Raw genomic sequence first — 26638 nt, 5'->3', positions numbered from 1 at the left:
ATTTGTTGTAGACTATTGGTGCTAGTACGATGGATTTGGATGCTGTGAGGCGTTTGAAGACGGAGAACCTTATGGAAACGGAGATGTCGTTGCATTCCATGCAACATATATGGGCCACCGAAGTTGAACACACTAACCATCTCAGTCAGGCAAGGAACGGTATTCAAGAACTGATAGACGGGTAAATTTATTGTATTGATTAGTTATCTAGCGTGAGATTCTGAATAGTGTGTCTAGTGTTTTCATGAGAAATGGAAGTGTTGTTTTGGGGATGAAGAGGGAGTTTTGCTACCAAGTTGTTGAAGTAGCGTTGTTATGGGATTAAGAACGGGTCCATTTGTAGAGTATATACCTGGATGAGCTTATGTACTTTCCCATGATCCATAACTCCATTATGACTGTGACCTGTAGTATCTTAATTCAGTTCTTAATATACCATACAAGCCAAATGGATGCTTGTTTGATAACAGTAAAGTAATTAACATCTTTCTTAAAACTGAGAATTTTTTTTCTTTGTTGCAAGAGAACTTCAAATGCACGTTCATTCTTAAACTTGTTGGCACTGCAGATTGGAATTCCTACCTTCAATTTTGCTTGATTGATATCAATACATATGCATGTCTTGATTATGTTCATGTTTATCTGGTGTTGTACATCATCATGTCTAATAAAGTTGGTATTGCAATGTGCTATATATGTATACTGCTATATATACGTACTAGAAATTATTCTCGTGCATTGCTGCGGGTTTTGAAAGTTTTGGATGCCCGCACGATGATGTGAATTTGTTTTCTTTCTTCATTCAGAATTTAAGTCATGAGATTGGAAGAATCCATTATCAGGAAAAGCAGTCATGCATAATATTTTGGGAACAAAAATAAGGTACATCAAAAATACCGAGCAATTAGGGGCCTTCCTTCCTATCTATATGAACCACTGATTCCAGAATCTTGGAATTAGCAATTACTCTGCATATGTGTCATCTCTTAAAAGGAGAAAATTTTTCTGACCTCTAGGAGGACCATCTCACCATGACATTTGTTCCTCTTTGCCAATACAAAGCTGAATGCTAGTCTTCAGACTCCTTAAACCAACCGAACATGGGTTACGGTTTATGAAGTACGTGTTTATCCAAAATATAATGATTAAAAAAATAAGAACAAAATAATTTGTAAAAATGTATTGTCTCTTACCGTTTTTATTTTTTTAATTTTTATTTTTTATTTTTTAAAAATACGTATTGTCCCTTACTATAATTTTACATTAGGTATTTTGGTCTTTCAATAAATCAACATGTGGGGTGAGCAAAGTGGTTTGTGGGGTGACAATAGACACACCCTAGTTGATTTAAGTTGTCTTTTGTAAGAATTTTGCTGAGTGATTTTTTTTAGTTTTTTATTAATCAATTCATTTGTTTTTTGGATTTTTTCGTGCATAACAAAGTTGTTTATTTTGTTATGTTTCATTATATTTCAAGTGCCAAGGTCAGTGATACTTGACAGAAGTTAGGGAGAAGTTCGTTATAGCAGCTACTGTTCTTAAGGTGAGGCTTTAGTTTTTATTTTTTATGTTAAACGATTAAATTACAAAAAAGAACCTCTTGAGCAATCTGCTCCAAAGAGGTCGAAATTCAAAGCTGGACTAACAACAACACGAAAATTAACCTCCCAACAATATGGATTAGCGAGCTTGTGTCCCAAAGCGGCGAGGGCATTAGTAACAAAATTTGATTCACGAAACACATGATGAAACGAGATGTGATCAAAGCAAGTGGCAATTATTCTGATATCCTGAAAAATCTGGAGGAGCTTCCAGGGACATTGGACATTCTTGTTGCCACAATTGATGATCAGGGAGGAGTCACCTTCAACAAGCACAATTTTTGAAATTCAGCTCTCTCGCTGTAAGTAGACTGTCCCTAAGGGTTGTTGGTTCTGCAAATGGGACGTTTGTACGTTTTCGCAATACAACGCAGAATAACAACAATGAGACATCCGACATCATCTCTCAACACAAAACCAGCAACAACATCTAAACTATGTTGAAAAACTGAATCATCAAAGTTGATTTTAACAACACTAGGAGGGGGAGGATTCCACTTGATCCTATCTTCATCCCTAGAGCCCATCCTAGTGCTAATTGTAGCCTGATAGGAAGGTTGATGGTAGGAAGGTGCACACGCAACAACAACATGAGTAGAAAAAAATTTGTTCCTGAACACACAGTCGTTGTGTTTCTGTCAAATCTGCCAGTATAAAGTGAGAATATTTTTAAATTTACGGCCATCAAAAAGATTATTTAATACCTGTTTGTTTAGCATTTATTTATTTTATTTATTTATTTTTTTCTTGCGAAATATATTATTTACCCATGCTATGACAGAATGGAATCCGATGTAATCATGTCCAAGAAACAAAGAGAAAAGAAGCAGTCTTATTCTTTTCTTCTTTTTCTTTTTTGTTTTTTTTTTCTTTTTTCTGGTTTATATTAAAACCAACCTTGACTCATAGATCGAATCTTTCCACCATCAGTGGCTTTAGGGTTAGGGTTTTACAGCCCTGAAGATGGAGCCTGAGAGAAAGCTAACGGCGGCGGCTGTGGCGGTGTTCCATGAAGGCGTCGGATTAGTTCTGTCTCGGTGGTCGGCACTTCAATTGGCTGTCGAGAACGAGTGGGGCGGCCGTGACTCGCGCCAAAAGGCCGAGCAACTCGTCTCCGATATCGTCTCCTGGGTCAATCACTCCACTGGTGATCTTAATTTTCTCAAAGCTTTCTCCTTTTCCAAATTCAGTCTGTAAATCTTTAAATCGATCTCTCCTCAATATGGACTAACTGAATTCTACTTCATCATTTGTCAGTTTTGTGCCGAAATATGTGAACTTTTCTTACAGTGATTAGTGTATTGGTTCTGATAGGTATGTGTTGCATTCTTTTCCAGAACTTCTTTATATAGATGATTTGGAAGAAATGCTCAACGAAGCTATGCTTTCTCTGAATACTATGACAGAGGATGGTAGCATTGAGGAGGTATGTTTCGTTACTCCATTTTATTAGGTGCCATGTTGCAATGTCTGATAGTATCTTGATGGATTGTATTAGGAATAAATTTTGTTGTGCTATGCTTGTGGTGGGAACCAGAGAATGATCTGCTTACCCCTGTAGATGGTGTATTTGACTTAAAATGTGGAACTGTGAAGATATTTGTGAGATGTCTGTGTTTCATATGTCTGACCGTCAGTACTTGGTTAACTGATCGTCTTTAGAAACTCAAACTCTTTTGTTATAAACTATTGCTGTACTGCTTTAGTCAGCTGATTCTCTGCATAGGGAGCTGAAAAGCAAATGATTATGACTGGTGGATAGGGGATGCAATCTTGTGCTTCTGTATTATCTTGTATTCCTTTCTTTTGCGGATCTATGAAGTTATGTGTAGAGTTAGTGATTATACATAAAGAATGTTTGAAGAATGTCTAGATTGTATTTCAGTTCTATTGAAAGCTTAAGGCTGGTTGACATCTGGGGTGCAATTTTCTACCTGCAGTTTGTATCTTTATGGTTTATGATTTAAATTTGCACGAGTACAATTTTCTATGTTTATGGTTTATGCCTGTAGATTTGCACAAGTAGTTGGAAAGTTCGTAAGTTATGCTTGCAGAATGTTCAGATAGTAGTTTTAATTCTATTAAGAGCCATTGGGAATCTGTAACAGTGGAATTTAGATTAGCTGCTTTATCTTTATCTAGTGGAATCTGTTGTAACTGTAAATTGGCCTCTGATTTTGAACAGGTAGCTGAAAAAATAATGATTATGCATGAAGAATGTTTGGATTGCAATTTCAAGTCCATTGAAAGCCTAAGGGAAGCCAATAGTCAAAGAGTTCCTACTCATGTTAAACAGGTACTTTTCACAACCCTGTGCATTAGAAGTTTGGGCAATTCTATGAATTCGCCAAATATTTGTGTTGTAGAAATGCCTGTGGACGTTGGTTTTTGGTTTATCTAGATCAGGAGAGTTCGCACAATTTGAGTTCCGACTGATTCATATATGGCAACTTTTTGCATTATGATACACTCATTCTCTCCAGGTTGTGGATGATGACGAAGATAGTGATGATGACGATGATGTTACTGTTCCTAGCATGACTAGAAATGATTCATCAAACATGGTTGTGGACGAACCAGAGTCTCATGCAAGAGAGCCAAAGACCAAGCAGGCAGTTGAAGCAGAAGATGGTTGGGAGGTAGTTGGACCTAGAAAAAGTAGGGGTAAAAGGAATTAGGTTATACCTCTCGTATGTAGCCCATGTATGCTACATATTATCATCATACTAAATTTTGTCATTGTTTACTCGTGAGGTAGAGTAATTATATGCAGCAATGCAGACCCAGTTGTTTTCCTACCGTGTGTTTGTATAAGACGTTATCCAGTCTCATCTATAGTTTTATCATTTCTAAATTTGTACCTTTGCAAGTTGCAACGTGAGCCAATCTTCATTATCGTCATCTCTCCAGGTCTGATCTTTGTCCCTTTTTGCGAATCATATAGTGAAATTATTGTGCCTGGTTTGCCCATCTTTGGGCTACCAGAGTTGCATGTTCACAAATCTCTTGTTTGGATACCCGTATTGAGTCTCTTTTCGACTCCCTGGAAATGTCGTTGCTCCTCTTTGTTTAAACTCTCCACACCAGTTCCTATTGTAGTAGTGCAATGCATCAGACTACTGAATTTCTTGTTGCCTTTTGGTGTTCTGATTTGGTGGTTTCCGCATCATAACCTCAACCTCCATCTGTCTTCGGTTTGGCTACCACCGCCTAGTGGAACATTCAAGCTTAACACATGCAACTTGGCACTATGATTCGCTTGCTTGTGATCTGGCAGCGGTACTTCGCAATCCGACGGTCTCTTGTGTGATGCTTTGGACTCGGTTGGTACTGCTCTATCGGCGGAGGCTGTCGAGCCTCAGGCTATTCTTGTTAGCCTTCAACTTGCTCAATCTCACCCTATTTCCTCTCGTTGTGTGGAAGCTGATTGCCTCTCTGTCATATATCAGCTTTGAAATCTCCTAAGGGCTCAGTTTCTTGGACTGCTAGCAGTTGGTTTAACAGATTCAAGATATGGCAGCCTCCTTTTCTAACATTATAACTGGTCCTGGACCAGTAGAACAGCCAATGCTGCAGCAAATATGGGAGCACATTTGGCTCCCCGGTCATGGCCTCAGAATCCACCTCCAGCTTCCCTTGACGTTCTTCAATCGGATGCGGTTTCTGCTCCTCCTTAAGAGTATCAAATTGTATTATGCCGGCAGTTTTCATTTGTTGTTCTTTTTTGGCAATGTTTTCTAAAATTCTAGTATAAGCTACAATACAGTAGTGTGTTGTTTAGCAACTGAGCACCTTCGACCATGCATTTTTCCAATTTGAAAGGAAATGTAGTAGCATGAGGGAGTAATGTTTATAAGAAATGCATCAAAATATAGCATATCCATGTACCAGCGAGCTAGCGTCAGTAACATGCTTGAGTTCTTGACAAGTCACAAGTTTGTATTATTACATACACATGATACACACCACTAGAAATTAAAATTTATGACAATGTATTAATTCTCCTCGTGCACAAGCAGATTCAGATGCAAATTGTATTATGCTCTTGATATGCTGTGTCTCAAGTAAGCACATCGCTTGTGTATAAATCAGGGTCAGATGGATATGAAGCAAGAGACTGAACCTTGGTACGAGATCACAAGTTCCCAACACAACTGTGATATAGCTTATAGGAACAACTTGAAATAAAAGCAAACTAGTGTACTTTCTCTGTCTAGGGCGTCCACAACAGCCCAGAGCAGGACCATTTTCTTCTCTTTTTTCGTTGAACAGCTGAATGTCAGCTGGACTAGACACTGGTTCATATTAAGCAGCAATCGGACTTGCTAGGATGGGTCAGCGAGAGTAAACCAAAACACTTACATGTGTGTTGCTCGACCCGGATACGTTGAGAAGGTTGGAGATTGCCAAGATGCCGAGTTGGGTCAGTGAGACTAGTGTGGGAGAAGGAACCGGCATGTGTTGTTGATCGGAAGCTGCCGGTTTGACACATCTAGCCCTGTTGAAGAGGATGCCGGATAGATTACAATAGCGCCACAAATAATGTTGCCGAGGGCCAGTAGGCTAGGAGCTTGATGATGTTGCTGGAGGGGTTTAGCAGTAATGGTCGTGGAGAGAGGCTTCTGGGCTGTTCACCAGCCAGGGACTGAGAACAGTGGGAAAGGCTTGCCGGGGTAGGGTGCTGACTGAACTTGGATGAACATAATGACCAGGACCTTGTAAGCTGTTTTAGACCGAGGCTTATGGTCCCATCTGATACTTCGCTACTGAGAACTAAAAAATTCAAGATTCTCTGTAAACTGCTCACGAGGTATGGCCATACTAATCATCCTACCAACTGAGAGAAATCTAACAATATAGAGAAGAGGGGGGCAGGCAAGTGGGAAAACAAAGAGTCTTAACAATCGGCCTTATGGCACTGCTGGGAAAACCAAGAGTCTGAAGCCTGATGACAAATGAGGAAGATCAGGAAGAGTGGCAAAGATTACTAATAGCTGAAGATCTGAAACTAAGGGAAGGAGCTGATGGATAGCTTGATCACAAAAAAATATTGGAAGACTGAATACATTTAAAAAGAGGCACAACATGATGGATAGCTTGATCACAACATGCTTCAGAAAAGAAGCAGCTTCTGCTGTAAATATCCTCGCTAACAAATTTTCTGGTATTCAGAAGTGGTAGCAAAAGGCAAATTTTCTGGTATTCAGAAGTGGGAGCAAAAGGCAAAAGCTTGCTGCATCCGACATCTAGAGGGGTAATTTGGCATCAATTTTTTTAAGCATTCAAGCAATAGGAGAAAATAGCAACAAGCCAGCAATCTTAAAAGCAAAAGACAAGACAAATAAAATAAAATCCGCATACTATTTAGATAATAAGAGGTTTTGCACATCTTAGAGTCATAGCAACCTAACAAAAGAAAATCACCATTCCATTTGAGACAAAAGCAACCTCGATTCCCTAGAGGGGGCAATAAACAGCTAGTTGTTATATCAACATTCCTATCACCATCTCATTCATAATATCAACATTGAGAAGAAAGCCCCTGGCTTCACTCAAATGCCCACTGGTTCTCCCTTCGAACCTCCTCTTCTTCTTCAGGAGTGAAGTCATTCTTAATGTTGAAAGTCTTGCGGATCTCTTCTGGAGTCTTCCCCTTGATCATGTCGGCCACAGTCTGGCAAGTCAGATCCAGAAGGCCCTTGATGTTCAGATAGTTAGCAGCCTGAAAGACATAATCAACCAAGTCAATCAAATGCACAAAGATAAATAGAAGCCAATTTTGAATTCAGGCAAAAAAAATGATATTTTTACAAATATGTGCTCACAGAAACAGTAGTTTCAGGTTGACAAGTAGATACCAAAAATAAGGACAAAACGTGAGTTACGGTGTCCCACATAGACTAAGATATAAGTATTGCTTAGGTGAAATAACAATGAAGGGTTCGCAGCATCAATCAGAAACCATTTTTAACCATATGAATAGGTCTTCACACATAACTCAAATCATTAAGCACATATTCAGCAGATCAGTATGACCAAACAAACTCCGATCTTCCCAACCTTCACTCACTTTTTATAAAGACCCGACACCAATTCCACAGACCATGTGATCACATAAAAGTTTTATTCCTCCCAAGTTCTAAATGATATGTAAATTCATTAACAAAAAAAAACAAAAAGAAACATGATCAAAAACCCTAGTTTCATAAATTTCACACAAACGCATTATGCAAGCCCAGAAAATTATCACCAGTGGACACATAAATCTTCATACATAACCTCAAATCAAATAGCACAAAACTTAAACACAGACGTGATAACAAGATCAATATTTCAACTACCCAAAGTTCTCAATGTCATCAAAACAATTACAAAAATCAATTTTCCAATTCTTCCCCAATAATCTAAAACAATTGATTCCTACTAACAGTAACCCACAAATAGTAACCATCAAAAATTAAAATTCATGAAACAAACCCTAAACCTAAATTTCAATCTTCAGTGAAATTAAGGAATGGGTTTTTCGGAACGAACCAAAATGAGGTCAAACAGAACATTCTGGTCGACCTTGACGAACTCAGCGTCGAAAGTCTTCAACGGAGACTCGCCGGACTTGTCCTTCTCGGCGTCCTTGCCGCCCTCCTCGACGTGCTTCTTGCAGTACTCGATAACCCTGGCAAGGATAGCACCGGTGACGTTAGGCAAGGGGATCGCATTGTCGGCGCAGCCGTCCTCCACCATGTGCTTGATGGTCTGCGATTCCAGAGCCACCGCCTCGTCGACCTCGAAGGTTTCGTTGTCGGAGCTCTTCAGGGTGATGAGCTTCTTCTCAGACGACATCGTTTTGGGACTAGGGTTTCAGAGGGATTTGGGATTTGGAGCTTTGCCGCAGTCGATGGTAGTGTTGAGAGCAACCCTAAAGTTGCTTGTATTTATAGTGACCACGGCTGCGGAGTGAAAAGGATGAAGACTGTTTTGGACGGTCAAGATTCGTCCCCCAAAAAATATTCCAGACTTTATTTTTTATTTATTTTTTGTCCTTTACCTTACCTAATTATTAGATAGACATTTTATATTTATTAACTTTTTTGTTTTAATATTTTACTAAATACGTATACTCAAACTTCCTACAATATCTTCATTTAACATACACAAATTATTCGTTAAATATATAAACAACTCATTCACTACACATATTTTTTTAGATCTGTTACTTAATTTATTTATAAAAAAAATAAAAATTCACATTACTGAGATTTTTCTCAAAATGTTTCATATTTCCTTATACTGTTTCACCTTATTGACATATTCCTCCAAGGTTTTTATTTTTTCTCTAAAGGGTTTCATTTTGTTAAGATCTTCCTTGAGGGGTTTCCCTTTGTTAACATCTTCTCCCATCAATTTTCTTCGATAAATTTTCTTCTCAAGGAGTCTCTTACTCAAATTGATTTTAAGATTTCTTGAGTCTACCGAAACAAAACAAAACAAGACAATACATCACCAAAGTCCTTAACGGAACTTTCAGCATTAGAATGTTCAATCCTGTGTAAAACTAAATTAATCGATTCTTAGGAACCATTATATAATATTCATATGCGGTGTCAAAATATTGGTACTCGATTCAAATTTAAAATTAAAAAATGTTTGAAGTTAGGTTTCATGTACTTGTTAAAATTAATTTGGCTGCCATTGTTTTGTCCCTTTCTGTCCCGTATTTTTAGTCCCACGCCTGAACTGCCCTGCTCTTTTTATTAGGTTTCATGTACTTATTACATGAGCTGTGACGAAAATTAAACGGAAGTATGTTGTTGACAATAAATTAAGAGTTTAAGACTTTATAAACCCATTTCTTCATATTTTTTATAGTCTAGGGGGTACGTATACGGCCGGTGGACAGGGGTCGATAGTTTTTTTTAAGGAAGTTGCAACCGGGGATGGACAGAGATGGGCGTACGTATACGGCCGAGATTTGAAGTACTGCGTAGATCCGGACAGAGAGGATCCAAATCGTAGTCCTAGAGTCGTGATTAGTCGTCTCATCTCACAGATTGGGCGGCCTTTCGACTCTTATAAAAAGCAGGACTACCCAATTTGTGCTTTGGTTCTACCACCCACTCCCAAAACCAATCAACATAAATACACCCAACTCTTCATTTGTAACATTCATGCTCCTCCTCTGAAGATGATGATGATGATGAAGCGTCATCCATTAAAGCTTCCCCACTTGCGCACACGCTTTGCAAATCTACATTCTCTCCTGGTATCTCTCTCGCTTTACCTTCTCATTTACATACACTTTGATGAATTGGGTTCACCTCATTTTCAAGTTTGAATGTTTTATCAGTTATCCCCTTATGGAACTACTTCTTGTGCGAAGTTGCCGGAGGAACACAACCCTGTGTCGAATATGTTGATCGATTCCTTCGGAAGGCATCACACTTACTTGAGGATCTCCTTGACAGAGCGGTGCAATCTGCGATGTCAATACTGTATGCCAGCCGAGGGTGTCAGCCTCACTCCTAACTCTAACATTCTCTCACACACTGAGCTCCTTCGATTGGCTGGTCTGTTCGTAAGCTCCGGAGTGGATAAGATTCGTTTGACTGGAGGGGAGCCAACCGTGAGGAAAGATATCGAAGACATCTGCTTGCAGTTGTCTAACTTGAAGGGATTGAAGACCCTAGCTGTCACTACTAATGGCATTACTCTTGCAAGGAAACTTCCCAAGCTGAAAGAATGCGGCCTTAGTGCTGTCAATATTAGTTTAGACACCCTGGTCCCTGCAAAGTTTGAGTTTCTGACAAGGCGTAAAGGGCATGAAAGGGTTATGGACTCGATTAATGCTGCCATTGACCTCGGTTACAATCCTGTTAAGGTATTTCCTGTTTTTATTGATGGGTTTATGATTGATGTTACTTGTTGTTTCTGACTTTGCTGATGGGGAACATGCTTATCAAGTATGATTCCTACACCTGTATTTTACAATGCGTGCATCTTTATATGTTTTCTATGCTCTTATGCAGGTAAATTGCGTTGTAATGCGCGGGTTCAACGATGATGAGATTTGTGATTTTGTGGAGCTGACACGTGAAAAGCCAATTAACGTTCGATTCATTGAGTTCATGCCTTTTGATGGAAATGTATGGAATGTTAAGAAACTTGTACCCTACGCGGAAATGTTGGATAGAGTGGTAAGGTAGAATTCTGATGGATAATCCTACTGATTGATTTCTGAATGTTACCTCACTTACCTGTACTGTTGAGCATTTCTTGAATTAGTTATTATTTTCGTGAGCAGGCAACACATTATACAGGCCTGAAAAGACTTCAGGATCACCCAACTGATACTGCCAAGAATTTCAGGATAGATGATTATCTTGGTACAGTTTCTTTTATTACATCAATGACTGAGCATTTTTGTGCTGGTTGCAATAGATTGCGACTCTTAGCTGATGGGAACTTCAAAGTTTGCTTGTTTGGTCCTTCAGAGGTCAGTCATATGCATGTCTGTACTTTTTCCTGTTATTAGCATTTGACAAGTATTGTAATGTTGTGATCTTTGCTGTGATTTCCAATTTGGCTTTTGCTGCCGACAACTCTTTAGGCATGCTTACTTTCTGAGGATCTATGCATTTTTTTTTCCCTGAAATCGCCCAACTGTCGGATAATTTTGAACTTCATCTTTTTGCAAAAAGTCAAGTTGCAAGTTTGGGATAGTGCACTTTTGTTACAGGACCAGACCAGACCAGAACTTTCTCTCAAGGAAGTTCTTTTGCTGGCTATTGTTCGCTTTACTATATTTGCATCTTTGTGAATTAGATTTTCTGTTACTTTTAATGACTTGTAGACCACTAGCATTATACTATTTTGAAGAGCTAGTTTGATTGATTAGGATGATTTCTTCAACCATGAGTACCTTTTATCATACTGCATAAAGGTGATAATACGAGTTGGTATTCTGGCTATAGAAACTTCCAATTGTTTTTAGGCTTTCATGTCTATTACCTGGATAGCTCAAACCTCCAAATGCTGAGGCCTTTGGATATTAAGTGAAATCATGTCTGGATCAGTCTTAATGATCAGACAGTATCTAGTGCCACTCTTTTCTCCTTTCTCTTCTTACAACATAATAAGATACAGAATAATGTGATCCTTTATCCATCCTATCATTTTAATTCTGTTAATTCCTGTGTACTTTCCTTTATTGATGTAATAAAATGAGAAATGAATGTGGTTCATAGTGGGAGTTAGCAATTACATTTTGTGGAGTTAGCAACAGTTATATCGTTATCAAACTGAAAGTTAGCAGCCTTAAGGGTCGACTAACCATTACTTGGGGGGCATACATAATGTTGGTATCTATTTGACTCTGGGTAGTGAATACATAATCGTGGCAGTTATTACACACAGAGCCATGTGTCTTCAATAATTTGTTTAGATCCCATGCTACTTGCCAGAAACTATATCCAGCCTTTACCTGCCCATCTGACACCTGTATATGCTGATGTTCATATCAACTTATGGATGAGAATGGGGAGTTAATAAATCTGAATAGGTATTGGTTGTGTACAAAGGTTATGAATCGTAAGACTTCCGACTTTGTGGATGTGTCCATAACTTGATAGTTGGGTTTCTTTTAAGTCAAATATGTTTCCAGCATTTAGAGGTCACTAGACTGACTAGTAGTTCTCCATGGGACCTCTTCTGTATGAGACCCTTTGTCTTTTGAAGACAGAAAAATAATGAGGTGATGAAGCTCGTAGTCAATGCAACAATCTTATAGGTAGTGGTAGGCTTGGCCTTTGTGAACCGACTTCTTTCTTACTGAATGGAGTTTCCTTGGAGTTCTTTTGTATTATATCTGCAATAGGTTTCTTGTATAACTTATTGCTATGCTAGTTATACTGTACATGTTTACTATGCAGGTCAGCTTAAGAGATCCCCTTAGGCAGGGTGCTGATGATCATGAACTAGCAGAAATTATTGGTTCAGCGGTACAAACAATTTATTTTTGAATAATGCCTTGTGCCTCAAACAAGTTCCCTGTCTAGTGTTGTATGAAGTATCATGTTCTAATACAATTCAGCTTTTAGCCCTCCTAAATGTTTTCTATCACTTCTTATGTATGCTTTAGGTGAAGAGGAAGAAAGCATCGCATGCTGGAATGTTTGACATTGCAAAGACAGCAAATAGGCCGATGATACATATCGGTGGCTAATGGTTTGTATCCCTCTTAAATGGAAGTTTCTGTAACCAAGCTCTTTGGTAAGGATCTGTAGTTTGTTTTCTTATTCTACTAATGATATTTTGTTCTCCATTAAGACATAATGGATTAAGCATTTGGTGCAGGCTCTGTAGAATATGAAGTTGCATGTGAGGAGCATACACAGAGGCATTCTGTATTTGCTTAAAAAACATTCTGCTATCTCGTTACAAGAGGGACCGAGGGAGAACAATACGGTGATGTCAATTTGTTGCTGGGCTTATGGATTACTAGGAGAAGGCAATGAGATATCAGTACCATATCTTACTCTTAATATCCTTGCGATGATGGCGTTATGCTGTAACAAACCTTTTTCTTTTTCTTAGAACTAGCCAGTAAAGAACTGGTGTCTGGTTTTTTTTTTTTGGGTAATTAAAACTGGTGTCTGGTGGCTAGGCTGAACCAGTATGAGTTAAACACAACGGGTTTATTTTGCCTCAATCATTAAATTTGATTTTTTAACCTCCTAGATAAACACATTAGTGAAAGCTTCCATCTTCTTTGCTCAAGAAAAGACTTCTCGTCGTTGTTTCCTTTCTGACTAGTACAGCTTGTTTAATTCATAGACTTAAGACTGAACAGCTTGTTCTGGCAATCCAGTTGATCTTGAATTTGACCTAAAAAGAGAAAGAAGCAAGAACTTTGTGAAAACTTGAAGTTGTCGATCACTGATGTACTGATGTGTTTCTTCTTCGCCCTGTAACTAAGCCAACTTTGGGCGGTAGAGAAGTCGATGATAAATGATAACCTCTGAACAAGAACAGAAACGATTGTCCAAAAACTTCTCTTCCCTCCAATTGGCAGATTATTGTGGAATTGTTAGCAAACATTACAGTATAAAGGCACAGGTATCCAATATGCTGGCATATATATCGCAGGCGCAACTCTACCCTTAATTTTCACGGGATCGTTGAACAAAATTCTTGGATTCATGCTCTTTGATTACTCCAAAAATACAGACCATAATCACCATTTAGAATAGAATGTATGCATGAAAATATATAGCACATATTCATGAGCTTTTAAAGATGCTATTGACATATATTGATGAAGACAGTGATGATCAACCTACACCTAATATACATATACTATCAGTACTAATTAACTTCATAGAATGAAACAATTGGTAATCAAAAGATGGAGAGAACTGATGATCATGGAGGAAGATTTGGAAATCATCACAAGGGATGGTGATCAAAAATGAAATTTTCTGTAAAATTTCATTTTGAAATCAAGTAGCCTAGTACTGTAAGTACTAAGTAGTACTTGGTAATTGAAGATTGAACTAATTAGCTAGGATATCCACACAGCTCTTCAATAAAACCATCCAAATCTGAGATGCCATCCAAGAAACCATTTTTCTTCTGATGATCACCTGCTGGGCATGGTCCTTACTCCTGAAGATGATAATGATCTCCATATCAAGTAGTCTTGTATTTCCTCCTTTACTCAGATCTCTGTTCCCTCTAATAGTTTGCACTAGCTTTTTCATTTTCTTGCATGGCAGTACTGCTGAGCTAGTGCTACTCTATAGAAAATCAAACTTTCTACTAGTTGTGTATAAGGGTTGCGGATACTTTGTGAATATTTAATTGCAATATTCTTAAAAGTCAAATTAATTTAAAGCTCTTTTGTTTTTCATGTGTTGTTTCAGCATTTTCCAGATGGATGGCCTAAAGATGTATCAAGTGATCCTGAGAGCCTAACAGAGCGAATAGATGCAGTGATGAGTCAGTTGCTAGAAGATTTCAAACAAGGTTTGGTGGAAACCAAAGGCTAGCGTGAGTGGCGTCAATACTTTTCAGCCTATACAATCTCAAAAGCAGCCATGAATGCTTACACTAGAATTCTGGAAAAACAATATCGAAGTTTCTACATCAAATGTGTCTACCCTAACGATATAAACTGCAATTCTGGCATCTTAACCATCAACGAAGGTGCTGAAAGCGTTGTCAGGCTGGCGCTGCTCCCCAATGAGAGTCCTACTTGGCCAGTTCTTTATCAGGAAAGAATTGAGACCATTACTGTGGAGGCCCTTTCTGCTTTTATGAATAATGATCATACGTATGATCATTTACCAAGTGTTACGATTATGCAGTGTTATGAGACTACCAGAAATAGGTTATACGAGGTTGAGTTGGACATTGTCTTTGTAGTTTGTTCATGCCTTTCAATTCGTTCCTTATTGTACATTAAGTTCATTGTGTAACATGTGGATAAGATATAATACAATAATCGTGTACCAAAAGGCCTCTCAGATATCTTTACCCCTTTCTTCACTTTGAACTTTCCGGAGAAAGCAAAACACATATGCTAAACGTGAATGGCAATCCAGCATTAGAGAAAACTGGACTACATTTAAAAGAACTTGCTGCCTAACCAAAGTCGCATCAGTCTTGAAACCCTCAACTATAAGTAACAAGCTGATGCCAACTTCTCTAGCCAAACTGAGCAGATATATTGAAACATATATAAACAGCCTCTTATATATAACAGGATTATGAAACCAGTATTTATAAGACAACATCGTAGATACACGTTTATATCTTTCAAATATACAACTTTTGTTAGAACTTCAGATAAATGCAGTACCTAGAGCCTGGTTTCCATGCATAACAATTACTCCATTTGCACCAGGAAGGTTCAAAATGTGGCCCTCTACATCAATGTTCAAAGCCTTGAAACTGGTAATCCTGCAGTGAAAGAGTTTTCAGCAAAGAAAATTGACCTGGTGTGTGTCATACTGTCATAGATAGTTTTATAGATATTATTACCTAAGGCCTTGGCGTTAACAATGCTAGGACTGGCAGCTGGTGGTGGAGCATTCTCGTTCAGGAATGGTTCTACCCGGTTCGGATCAGACCAAACTGGATATCCTTTGATTTTCCCCTAAACGATAGCATTGTAAATGTTGTTAGTACTTTGGTGCTAAAGTGAATTTTTTTCATCCCATCTTTAAATGATGTAAACTATTTCAGATGATGTTAATCTTGATTTTCTTTTCTTCATTCTGCAATTGTCATATTAGTGACATACCAGGACGTTGAGAGCAGCCAATGTTGCCATTCCTTCTCGAGTCCACTACATAAACATGTAAGGGAACATCCAGAAACAGTTACTTTCGGTTTAATAGCTTGATGAAAAGAAAGAAAATAAAAAAGTCTTGATCTCTTAACCATTCAAACTTTGAACATTGCAGATCCATAATACCTTAGAAGCTGAAGCAATGTGAGGAACCACGATAGCATTCTTCATGTCGGCAAGCCCAGGTTTCATGTAGGGCTCATCCTGAAACAACATTGGTGAACCACTCAGATGTTAGAGATTGTGTCTGCAATAATAACGGAACTCAACTGAGCACGTGGGTTCTATGTACCTCAAAGACATCAAGACCAACTCGAAACATGGGATTCTGTTTCAAATGCTCCACAAGAGCGACCTCGTCAACCACAGGCCCTCTGCTACAGTTAACCAGGACTGCTTCCTGTAGACGTATATTGCATATTACTCAACATATATGTACATTAAACTATTGACTTGTATAATATTCAAATGAGAGTTAGAAATAAAACAAAGAAGTTCAAACTCCACCTTCTTCATCGTTGCTAATCTTTCTTTGTTGATCAGATGATAAGTTGTTTTATCGAGAATTGGGTGAAGGCTTATCTAGTATGAGAATCAATAACCAATAAGGTAAAAACCCCAAAGAAAGAGAGCCAAAAAGTGAAACACAAAGGGATTGTGTGTGTGCGTGCGCGTGCGCACTTGTGCCATACCACATCTGCTTCTCGGAGCACCTCATCCATGCTTGCTGCTCTTTTCCAAGTCACAGGAGTTTCACCATTGGCTTGTAGGAACTGACCATAAGCTGGAGCAGGGAACAAACATGTATCAGCAAATAGTAGTAGCATGATTTATGCAATAAGGTGACTGGGACATGCCTGTAACAAACTTTTCTAGTCGTGTAGCCTGGTAGAGATCATAGTAAATTAGGTTCATCTTGAAACCTTCAACCTGTTGAGATCAACACAAAATCTCATGAGCATACTTAATAAAGCAGACTGATATGGAATGAACCAGTGAGTACGATCATTGATGAGAACCTAAAAAGTATCCGCAAAAGAAAGGAAACCCGTATGGTGGAGCAGGTTATTAAAGATGAGCAAATAGTACTGTGATCGGAACTGTACATATGCAGTGTGCATTTGAGTAGATTTATCCATGACACAGTCAAAATTATATAAGTCATTTGTCCAACATTAAGTTCAACAATGAGAGCATTGTAGAAGAAGATTGCACGTTAAATGCAGTGGAGTATGGATGGGTACCAATAGTTCCCTAGATCTTCTCAGACTATCAGTTATGCAGTTCCAAAAAACCAACTAAATATAATTAATGATTAGCTCAAATACTTCCAACTTCAAGGTCCTATTAATAGGTCAGTGTATCTTAATCGCCAGACTAACATAAATATCATGCAATGAGGATCATATCTATCTAGGCAGAGCTTCAAGATGTTGGACCAAGGAAGTTACCATCATTCTAGCATATGCAGACCCTATACGACCAGCTCCAATAACACCAACAGTCTGCCCTTTTAGCAAGTTTCCCACAAACCTGCCATTGTAAAGGAAACAAATCAACAATGGGAGACACATGAAATGCATATTCATGCATCAGATAAGTACAGGCAAAGAGTTGATAATACTAGTAAACATGGTAGCCATACAGATTGGGAAGCCATCCATCATATAAACCTGCCCTCATAAACTCATCTGCTTCCACTATTCTCCTAGCAGCAGATACTGAGAGTGAAGCTGCTAGCTCTGCTGTAGTTTCTGTAAGTACTCCCTAACCATATCAGCAATAAATTCATCTCAATTTCTCTCCAAAGAATAATTGCTAAATATGTCAGATAAATCATAAAGAATTAGTCGATGCTCATAGGTATTTGTTCCCATACTTAAAGTCTCTGACCATAGTCATCCACATGAAAACTAATATTGAGTCTATGAAATTACTAAAAGAGTTGTGATATCATTAAACTTGCATCATCACTTGGTTATGACTTATGAGTGACAATGGCATTCAAATATTTATATTAGCAAGCATGTTGTATTCAATAACTTCACATTAGTAAAGATATGTGAAATAAAACCCAGCTTATACTAGACAAACACACAAGTATAAAACAACTTGCACCATCAAAACACATATAAAAGTATAGAACTACAGATTGACAAGAAATCACTGAATTGGATCATTTATCATTCACTTCAAAAGAACATTTGTAGAGAAGAAAGATTCAAACTTACAGGAGTGTTTCCAACAGCAACTCCATACTTGTTAGCAGCATTGACATCAACATTGTTATACCCAACAGCCATGTTACTGAAAGCTTTACCTCCAGCTCTGCTCAGAGCTGAGAACAAAGTCTCACCCCAGTCTTCAGTCAACTGAAAACCCAAAACAAAAAATCACAACTCAACCACTCTAACTTTCTAACATCCCAATCAAAATACCAAAAAGAACAAAACTTCAAGGAACTCAATATTACCTGCCCAATTACTCCATCACACTTGTTACCAATAAGAGCAATAATATCCTCAACAGACAGAATAGTTTTCTTCTGGGTGCATATCTAAACACAAAGTTATACACATTATGGTCACATTCACATACCCAATAGTCCAAAAAGATCAAAGAGACTGAGCAAGAATGAGAATTTTACTTCAACTCTACAGTCTTGTTCAATTAAGAGATTGATCCAGCGAGTTCCAGGCATGAGTTTTGTGCTGACAACTCTGTACTTCCCATTTGGGTTGTACACTTCAACTGAAACTGGTTTGGCCATGAAAGCAAGCTTGTCAGCAACTCAAACCGAGTGTACTGGCTGGTTGTAAAAACCAAGCTCTTTAAATTTCTGGTTCCAAAGTGTGATTAATTGATAGGGTGTGGTGGGCTGTACAATATGCGGTACTCATCACTAGCGAGATTGGTGGATCATGTTGACTGTTGACATCGTGATCTATTTGACCTATCGATCATAAGGGTGCATAATTGTATGGTAGCTTTGTGGGGTTTCTGTGGACTGAAGATCGGATAGAATGTTTTTATTTTGAGGTAGAGGTTTTTCCCCGAGTAGCGTTCATGCTTGGATATCAACAACCTCTCATTGATGAATAAGATAATGGTGACATGGCGTCCTCGATTTGTGACACGTGACAATGGACAATACCCTGCTCTTTTCGTTTTCTTGCGAAATGAAAACATTTCAAGGGTAACGCCCAACATTTCAAGGGTTGTTCTTGCTTCAAAAGTTGTTGAAAAAGTTGGATCCCTCTTATTTTAAATTGGGTGAAGCTCAACTTTGATGGGTATGTCCTCTCTACCTCTGGTGTTGCTAGCTTTATTATTAGAGACTCTTTTGGGATTCCCTTAGTTGCTGGTACACGTCGACTCCATGTTTCTAATGTTTTAATTGTTGAGTGTTGTGCCCTTAAAGATGGTCTCGCTGCTATCAAAAGGTTCAACTTTAAATCTATTGTAGTTGAAAGAGATTCTCTTTTAACGATCAATTGCGTTAAGAATGTTTGTAAAATCCCTTGGCGTCTCAAATCCCATGTTAGAGATGTCATTCATGTTGCTAGTGAGTTTGGTAATATTAGTTTTGGTCATGCCTTCAGAGAAGCTAATTTCTTGGCTGATGCTCTTGCAAATCTCAGGCATTGTTTGCATTCTCCGAAGATTTGGATGGGTGCGCTTCCTCCTCAAGTTGCGCAAGTATTACATTTAGATACTGTTAATATTGGCTGCCCTAAAGACGCCTCGTTATAATTTTATTTTTCTTTTAAAAAAATAAATAATAATAAGCCTAGATAGATTGAGACCCAGAGTACACACAGATGCAAAGGTTTCTATTTAGAAAAAAAAAAAAAAAAAAAAAAAAACTAACTCAATGGTATCTAAATTACATAACCTCGATAATTCAATACTTGATAAAATAATAATTTTAAATAAATAATAATTTTTGTCAGTCGGGAAAAAAAGATTTAGTGCGAAAGGTCCATTTGAGGGAGGTTAAGGACCACTAAATTAAAGATTAGTTGAGGATTTTCTCATTAATCGTTTATTACACCCTATTTTCAATTACATTTTTTCATCTCAATCGTTTAATTTTTAGGTCTATATAAGTATATCATTTCTACAAATTTTCAGCCAAATTGGTGTTCGTTAAGGGATCGAACTAAATCAAATCAATGGATGATCCAAATTTGTCAAACAGAATCCGTTCAAGTTTATAATTGGTAAATCACATTTATAAATGCCTTAACGATTTTCAATTTGGATGAAAATTTGTAGAGATGATCTACTCATATATATCTACAAACTAGACGGTCGAGATGTGAATATGTGTTCGAAAAATGGGTGAAACGAAGAAGTCCTCAACTAGTTCTCAACTTAGTGGTTCTCATTAGAACCACTCCCGCCCATTTGATATCTATGATTTTTACCTATTGTTCTGTTACCCAATATAGTACATTCGTTCGTTTTCCCCTTAAATCTATGATGTAGCAGGAATTAGAATCGAGTAAATACATAGAATGATACACGAAATATTGTGGAATGCATTATTTTGTAACTATAATATATATTTTTGTCCCCCAAATGACACCTCAAAATTTGGATTATGATCTTTTTTTGACGAATAAGGATTGTATTAAAACACAAATGGGAGCAGATTAGCCACCCATGTTGGTTACATATGAGATTAGAACATCATTAATACATCCTGGAGGAGTATTTAATCAAACTATTGCAGCTTCATATGTTGTGGGCCTTGTGGTTGCAAGTCTATGCGCCACTGAATTACAAGTTCTGCTAATGTCACAGAGCAAACCTTCCAGTCCCATATGTGTTCCTTGCACATCAGATACACCTTTCACTGCTTCTAAGCAATTTGTCTCAACAATACCCCTAACAATGTTCAAGATTTTCAGAAGTTTCATGCCTTCTTTAATAGCCTATACTTCTACTTGCTTCGCAGAGGCTGCTGCGGGAATAGGAATAGCAAATGCTACCTTAAAATTTTCTTGATAATCCCTCAGTATTCCTCTAGTGCCGCCACATAGAATAGTTGGAAGAAAACTACAATCCACATTGAGCTTCCATTGACCATTTTCTGGTGGCTTCCATCTCATGGACTGTGTCTGCTTTTGTGATGATTTCGGTTGCACCTGTTGATACTCATGAAACCATGCCAATGCTCCAGTTTGTAGTTCAAGAGAAGTTTGTTGTTTGTTATTCCACAATATGTTGTTTCTATTGCCCTAGAGAGACCACAATATAATCAGCAATTTGTCAAGCATTTCCTTTTGCATATTCAAAGCTTGATGCATCATCCAGTCTTTGAAATTTACATGTGAGACAAGACTGACATCCAAATTAAAAGGTGTTGCAGTTAGGATATTAACTACCATCGGGTAAGTCAGTAGAACATGTGATGTATCTTCATAAGGGCATGGACATGATAAACACCGAGTATCACATGTGTATTCTTTTTTAGTGAGCGCAGCCCTTGTTGGTAGAAGATTAGAGCAGGCCTTCCAAATGCAGATACAAACCTTTCCCGGTACCTTAGCTTTCCACACTCTTTTCCATAAATCTTGAAAATGATTACCAGTGGATGTAGAAGTAAGAATCTCTCCCATTACCTTGTTTCGGGCAATCGTTGATATCCTGAATTTTTGTCCTTGAGGACGATCATGTATGAAAAATCTAGTTTTGATATCCTGAGGTTTCTAATGTACTCCATTAGGTTTCAGTGTCTGGGGTTTCATTTTTGTGCTAATCGTAACGTTGGTGGTAAACATGCTTTTGAAATTAAGACAGAGGTAGAAACTTTTTGGTTCAATGCTTTCAAGCACTAGGGCGTCGTTCTTGAGGAACATTTTTTTCCCTGAAAAAGTGTACCCACACTCCATTCCGCCAGTAACGCTCCACAATATAGACAACCGTAAACTCGTTGCGATGCTCTTTCTCTAATGTTATTTCCGACTTTGTTTTCATGAGATTTACATCACAAAAGTTTCTTGGGGAGACCCAACCAGTATACTCTAAAAACATGCGAAGGAACTATCGATCTGACAATCGCTAGAGTTTCAGGTGATAAACTCATTTGATGAGCTTTTGCTGCTTCGCAAGCAGCACTCCTTGGCTCATCAGACGCATCTCTAACTATTGCATTTTTGTGTTTCCTCCTAGTGATAGGCGGAGTTGACTTAATTTTTCAAGCTGATAGTTCTGTTGATTTTGTCTTTGAAGGTAGAGGTGGAGGTGGTGTTGTCTTGTCCTTTAATGCATTTGGTTCCTTAACAGTGGGGACGAGACTGCTTATCTCATCTTCAGCGGAAGCAACCCTATGCTGCTCTACATTCTTGCACTTTCTCCTCAAGTGCGTTGTGCGTGATGAAGTTCTTGACTTCTTCAGCTTTTGATCGCTTTTAATACTTGAGTCAAACATGAATTTTTGTCTTTGAGGAGGATCATGTATGAAACATCTATTTTTGATATCTCAAGGTTTCTAATGTACTCCATTATGTTTCAGTGTCTAGGCTTTCATTTTTGTGTTAATCGTAACGCTAGTGGTAATTATGCTTTTGAAATTGAGACAGATGTAGAAAAGTTTTGGTTTAGAGTGCTTTCAAGCACTAGGGCGTCGTTCTTGAGCAACATTTTTTTCCCGGGAAAAGTGTACCCACACCCCACTCCACCCGTAACGCTCCACAATATAAACAACCGTAAAGGCGTAAACTCGTTGTGATGCTGTTTCTCCAATGTTATTTCTGACTTTGTTTTCATGAGATTTACATCACAAAAGTTTCTTGGGGAGACCCAACCAGTATACTCTAAAAACATGCGAAGGAACCATTGATCTGACAGTCGCTAGAGTTTCAGGTGCTAAACTCATTTGATGAGCTTTTGCTGCTTCGCAATTGCTGCTTCGCAAGTAGCACTCCTTGGTGCATAAGGCGTATCTCTAGGCTCCTCCCTAACTATTGCGTCTTTGCGTTTCCTCCTAGCGATAGTCGGAGATGACTTAATTTTTCAAGCTGATAGTTCTGTTGATTTTGTCTTTGAAGGTAAAGGTGGGGGTGGTGTTGTCTTGATCTTTAATGCATTTGGTTCCTTAACAGTGGGGATGGGACTGCTTATCTCATCTTCAGCGGAAGCAACTCTAGGTTGCTTTACATTCTTGAGCTTTCTCCTCAAGAGCGTTGCGCGTGATTTTTGGTTCAGTGCTTTCAAGCACTAGGGTGTCATTGTTGAGCAACTTTTTTTCCAGGAAAAACTGTACCCACACTCTACTCCGCTCGTAACGCTCCGCAATATAAACAATCATAAACTCGTGCCATGTTGTTTCTCCAATGTTATTTCCGACTTTGTTTTCATGAGATTTACATCACAAAAATTTCTTGGGGGACCCACCAATATACTCTAAAAACATGCGAATGAACCATCAATTTGACAATCGTTGTAGTTTCAGGTACTAAACTCGTTTGATGGGCTTTTGCTGCTTCGCAAGTAACACTCCTTAGCGCATCAAGCACATCTCTAGACTCCTCCCTAACTATTACATTTTAGCGTTTCCTCTTAGTGATAGGCGGAGTTTACTTAATTTTTCAAGCTGATAGTTTTGTTGATTTTCTCTTTGAAGGTAGAAGCGGTGGTGAGACAGAGGTAGAAACTTTTTGGTTCTTAGCTGAAGAAGGGACAAATAGAATAACGGAGGTTAGGGGAGAGGATACAAGGCCTAGCCTTCAATAAGATAAACTCTTAATTCATTCGAATCTGCCTTCGGATAAGATTAGAAAGCCAAATTTATAGGCTTCAAATAAAACCCTCAGACTCCTAGAATACCATAAGACTAATATAACTGATTAATAATAAGACTTAAACTTAAGACTTAAATAGACATAAAGACACACTCAAGACTCTTTAAAACACTAGACTCATAATTATTTTTTTCATAACTGAAAATAAACTTTGTAACTGAAAATAAACATGTCAATAAAAAAAGGTTAGGCTTAGTCTTTGGCTTCCAAAAAGGATATTTTTGTTCCAGCTAGCTTATGGCTGCTCCATTAATTCTCCCCCTATGAAAAAAACTCAACTTGGTTGAGTTTGGAATTGGACCAAGTATAGAGTCATCATTTTCAGTCTGCTTAAGGAGGAACGTGCTGGCTGTCTTTTTGAGCTTTATGGTGGGAAAATCTTTAGCTGGCACAAGCTTGAACTCGTAACTTCCATCTTGGAAGGAGTATGTGTTGTTGTAGCCACAATGCAGCTGCACCTTCTTATCATATAGCCATGGTCGGCTCGAAAGAATATGACATGGACGATCTCTTCTTATATTCTTCCTCCATTTGGTAGGCAATCTGGACAGCATCATTCATCGTATAAATTCGACTTGCTGCTAATCCCGAAGAAATATGGGGATTCTAGCCCCTGCGGTACATCGATATCATGATGTCTTTATTCCGTGGAAAATCAGATTTTGCAACCAAGCTATAGAACTTATCAGTATAATCTTCAACATATAGTCTTCCTTGCACCAATTTAACAAATTGTAGGTGGACTTGTTGCTTGTAGTTAGGTGGCACAAAGAAACATGTCAGACCATCTTCATGTCTTCCCAAATTTGGATAACTGCAAAATGAGTTTGTTGGTATTTTTCCCACCAAACTCTAGTTGTTCCCTTCAATTTAGCTAATGCAAAAGAGTTCTTTCGCTCCTCCGCCAATTGATGCCGTTTGAAGTAACTTTCTAAGTCATGTAGCTAATCAAGGAAGACCTCAGGATTGCTGTCACCATTGAAATCAACAATATCTAATTTTATGCTCTTTTCTAAAGTAGATTGTCTTGACTCTCCACGCCTAGAATTTGATATTGAAAATGAATCCTGACCACTGTCTTTTGAATTCTCTTTAACCAAGGCAGACATAGACTGAAAACCATGTTCTAAAGAAGTCCGTTTTTCAAGCACCTCCTGAAACATCTTCTTTTGGCATTTAGATTCTTGAGACAAACTGTCCACTTTAGATGAGATGTCTGCGTTAGTAACCATTGTAGTTCTAAGGGTAAGGTGATTTTGTTTTCAGTAGATTCCCATCACAAAAATCTCTTAGGAGATAAAACCTGAAAACTCTAAAAACATGCAAATGAACCTTTAATTGGACAATTGCAAGAGTTCTAGGACATAACCTCATTTGATGAGCTTTTGCTGCTTTACAAGTAGCACTCCTTGACGCATCAGACGCATCGCTAGACTCCTCCCTAACTATTGCATTTTTTGTTTCCTCTTAGAGATGTTGATTTTGTTTTTGAAGGTAGAGGTGGAGGTGGTGTTGTCATGACATTTAACGTCTTTGGTTTCTTATCAATTTGGACGAGACTCTTTATCTCAACTTCAGCGGAAGCAACTTTAGGTTGCTCTACATTCTTGCGCTTTCCCCTAAAAAGCGTTACGCGTGATGAAGTTCTTGACTTCTTTGGCTATTGATCCCTTTTAATATTTGAGTCAAATTTAATTCTTGTCTTTGAGGAGGATCATGTATGACACATCTAGTCTTGACCTCCCGAGATTTCTTATGGACTCCATTAGGTTGCAATGGAATTTGAATGGATACATGATGGATTGAATGCATACATGATGGATTGAGAGTAGCATAACATGCCATAAATGAATGCTAATCGTGCATCACTCATGTACTCATAAATTGAAAGTAGCATGACATAAATAAGAAACATTCATTACCTTCATGAATCTCAGAAATTCTTGAGTCTTAAACCTCAATGTCGGGTAACTGTACTGTTCGAAGGAAAAGTGATTATGAATTTAACACAACTGAGGAATCTGATCACCAAACTGCTTAGACTTGGTATACCGCTAGGATAAATGATTTCTATTTCAGGTACGTACCGTTTGTAAAATTTTCTCCTTCTATTATTATAATTCAATTTTATTCATAAACCACCCTATTGAATTTGTTTTATGATTGGTTCTCATTATAGATAGAGTGTGTGAATAATGTACATTAATAGCATTACCCTAATCTACATTATGTTTCTTTTCCTAAAAAAAAAAATATCTAATATGAAATCCATTCATATATGAAGTATGCCAGAATGACACATTACAAAAGGTCGGCAATGGGTCATGTGGGGTCGGGTTTGTATCGGGTCAATGTTTTTGCGTGTATAAAAAACATATCCAAACTCAACCCACTTAATAATCGTGTCAGAAATTTACTCAAACCCAAACTATTTAATAAATGGGTTACCCATATCCAACCCGATTAAACCATTTAATAAATATGTGGTGTCGTGTTATACAAAATGACTAACTTAAATGAGACTCTAGATCATGTTTATGTTCATGTTGCTAATCTGTTATGCTTAAAGATGACATTCTTGAAGCTCACAATTTCAATCTTCTTAAGCTTTTAGCGGAAAGTGATTCGAGTCTAATCATAAATTTGCATCAAGGGAGCCCATCGTGACGTATTAAATCTCTCATCAGAGACAATTTGACTGTATATCCGTCACCCATGTCTTCTGAAAAGCCAACGTCGTTGCCTCCAGTAGTCATAGCCTTGCTTGTCCCAAGATATGGCTCAACTGTTTGCCTTGCTCATGTTTCCTTGCTTTTCATCTAGATAGTTTTAGTGTTGGTCGCCTACAGACGCTTCGTTCTAATTTTACTTTCACTACT

At 38.0% G+C, this 26638-nt stretch overlaps 5 protein-coding genes across 5 annotated transcripts in view; 3 read left to right on the top strand and 2 right to left on the bottom strand.

Moving 5' to 3' along the window:
• LOC101301820 (CST complex subunit CTC1-like) overlaps nucleotides 1-185 on the top strand; it is a 7754-nt gene extending 7569 nt beyond the window's left edge. Inside the window, exon 15 of the mRNA XM_004288628.1 lies at nucleotides 12-185. Within this exon, the coding sequence (XP_004288676.1) occupies nucleotides 12-185 (174 nt within the window). The remainder of the gene's footprint in view (nucleotides 1-11) is intronic.
• A 2235-nt stretch (nucleotides 186-2420) lies between these two features.
• Nucleotides 2421-4501, top strand: LOC101294204 (pre-rRNA-processing protein TSR2 homolog). The gene is made up of 4 exons (XM_004287020.1): nucleotides 2421-2748; nucleotides 2939-3027; nucleotides 3787-3897; nucleotides 4085-4501. Exons 1-4 carry the CDS (start codon nucleotides 2565-2567, stop codon nucleotides 4277-4279), a joined length of 579 nt encoding a protein of 192 aa, XP_004287068.1. The 5' UTR covers nucleotides 2421-2564; the 3' UTR covers nucleotides 4280-4501.
• A 2442-nt stretch (nucleotides 4502-6943) lies between these two features.
• On the bottom strand, nucleotides 6944-8552 carry LOC101293917 (SKP1-like protein 4-like). Its single transcript, XM_004287019.1, has 2 exons — nucleotides 8136-8552; nucleotides 6944-7323 (listed from the first exon to the last, which is right to left on the bottom strand). Exons 1-2 carry the CDS (start codon nucleotides 8439-8441, stop codon nucleotides 7150-7152), a joined length of 480 nt encoding a protein of 159 aa, XP_004287067.1. The 5' UTR covers nucleotides 8442-8552; the 3' UTR covers nucleotides 6944-7149.
• Nucleotides 8553-9783: 1231 nt separating this feature from the next.
• Nucleotides 9784-13371, top strand: LOC101301532 (cyclic pyranopterin monophosphate synthase, mitochondrial-like). Its single transcript, XM_004288627.1, has 7 exons — nucleotides 9784-9861; nucleotides 9946-10476; nucleotides 10625-10792; nucleotides 10900-11091; nucleotides 12527-12595; nucleotides 12736-12866; nucleotides 12951-13371. The coding sequence occupies exons 1-6, from the start codon at nucleotides 9784-9786 to the stop codon at nucleotides 12817-12819; spliced, it is 1122 nt and encodes a 373-aa protein (XP_004288675.1). The 3' UTR covers nucleotides 12820-12866; nucleotides 12951-13371.
• Nucleotides 13372-15324: 1953 nt separating this feature from the next.
• LOC101293623 (glycerate dehydrogenase-like) lies at nucleotides 15325-18767 on the bottom strand. The gene is made up of 13 exons (XM_004287018.1): nucleotides 18596-18767; nucleotides 18422-18505; nucleotides 18180-18320; nucleotides 17594-17715; nucleotides 17400-17481; nucleotides 16806-16878; nucleotides 16641-16732; nucleotides 16456-16530; nucleotides 16241-16348; nucleotides 16075-16152; nucleotides 15901-15945; nucleotides 15639-15753; nucleotides 15325-15557 (listed from the first exon to the last, which is right to left on the bottom strand). The coding sequence occupies exons 1-13, from the start codon at nucleotides 18716-18718 to the stop codon at nucleotides 15535-15537; spliced, it is 1161 nt and encodes a 386-aa protein (XP_004287066.1). The 5' UTR covers nucleotides 18719-18767; the 3' UTR covers nucleotides 15325-15534.
• Between the last annotated feature and the right edge of the window lie 7871 nt (nucleotides 18768-26638).

Source organism: Fragaria vesca, linkage group LG1, assembly GCF_000184155.1.
Source record: "Fragaria vesca subsp. vesca linkage group LG1, FraVesHawaii_1.0, whole genome shotgun sequence".
Lineage (NCBI taxonomy): Eukaryota > Viridiplantae > Streptophyta > Magnoliopsida > Rosales > Rosaceae > Fragaria > Fragaria vesca.
The sequence above is the reverse complement of the archived record's forward strand: the minus strand, read 5'-3'. Positions and strand labels throughout refer to the sequence as shown.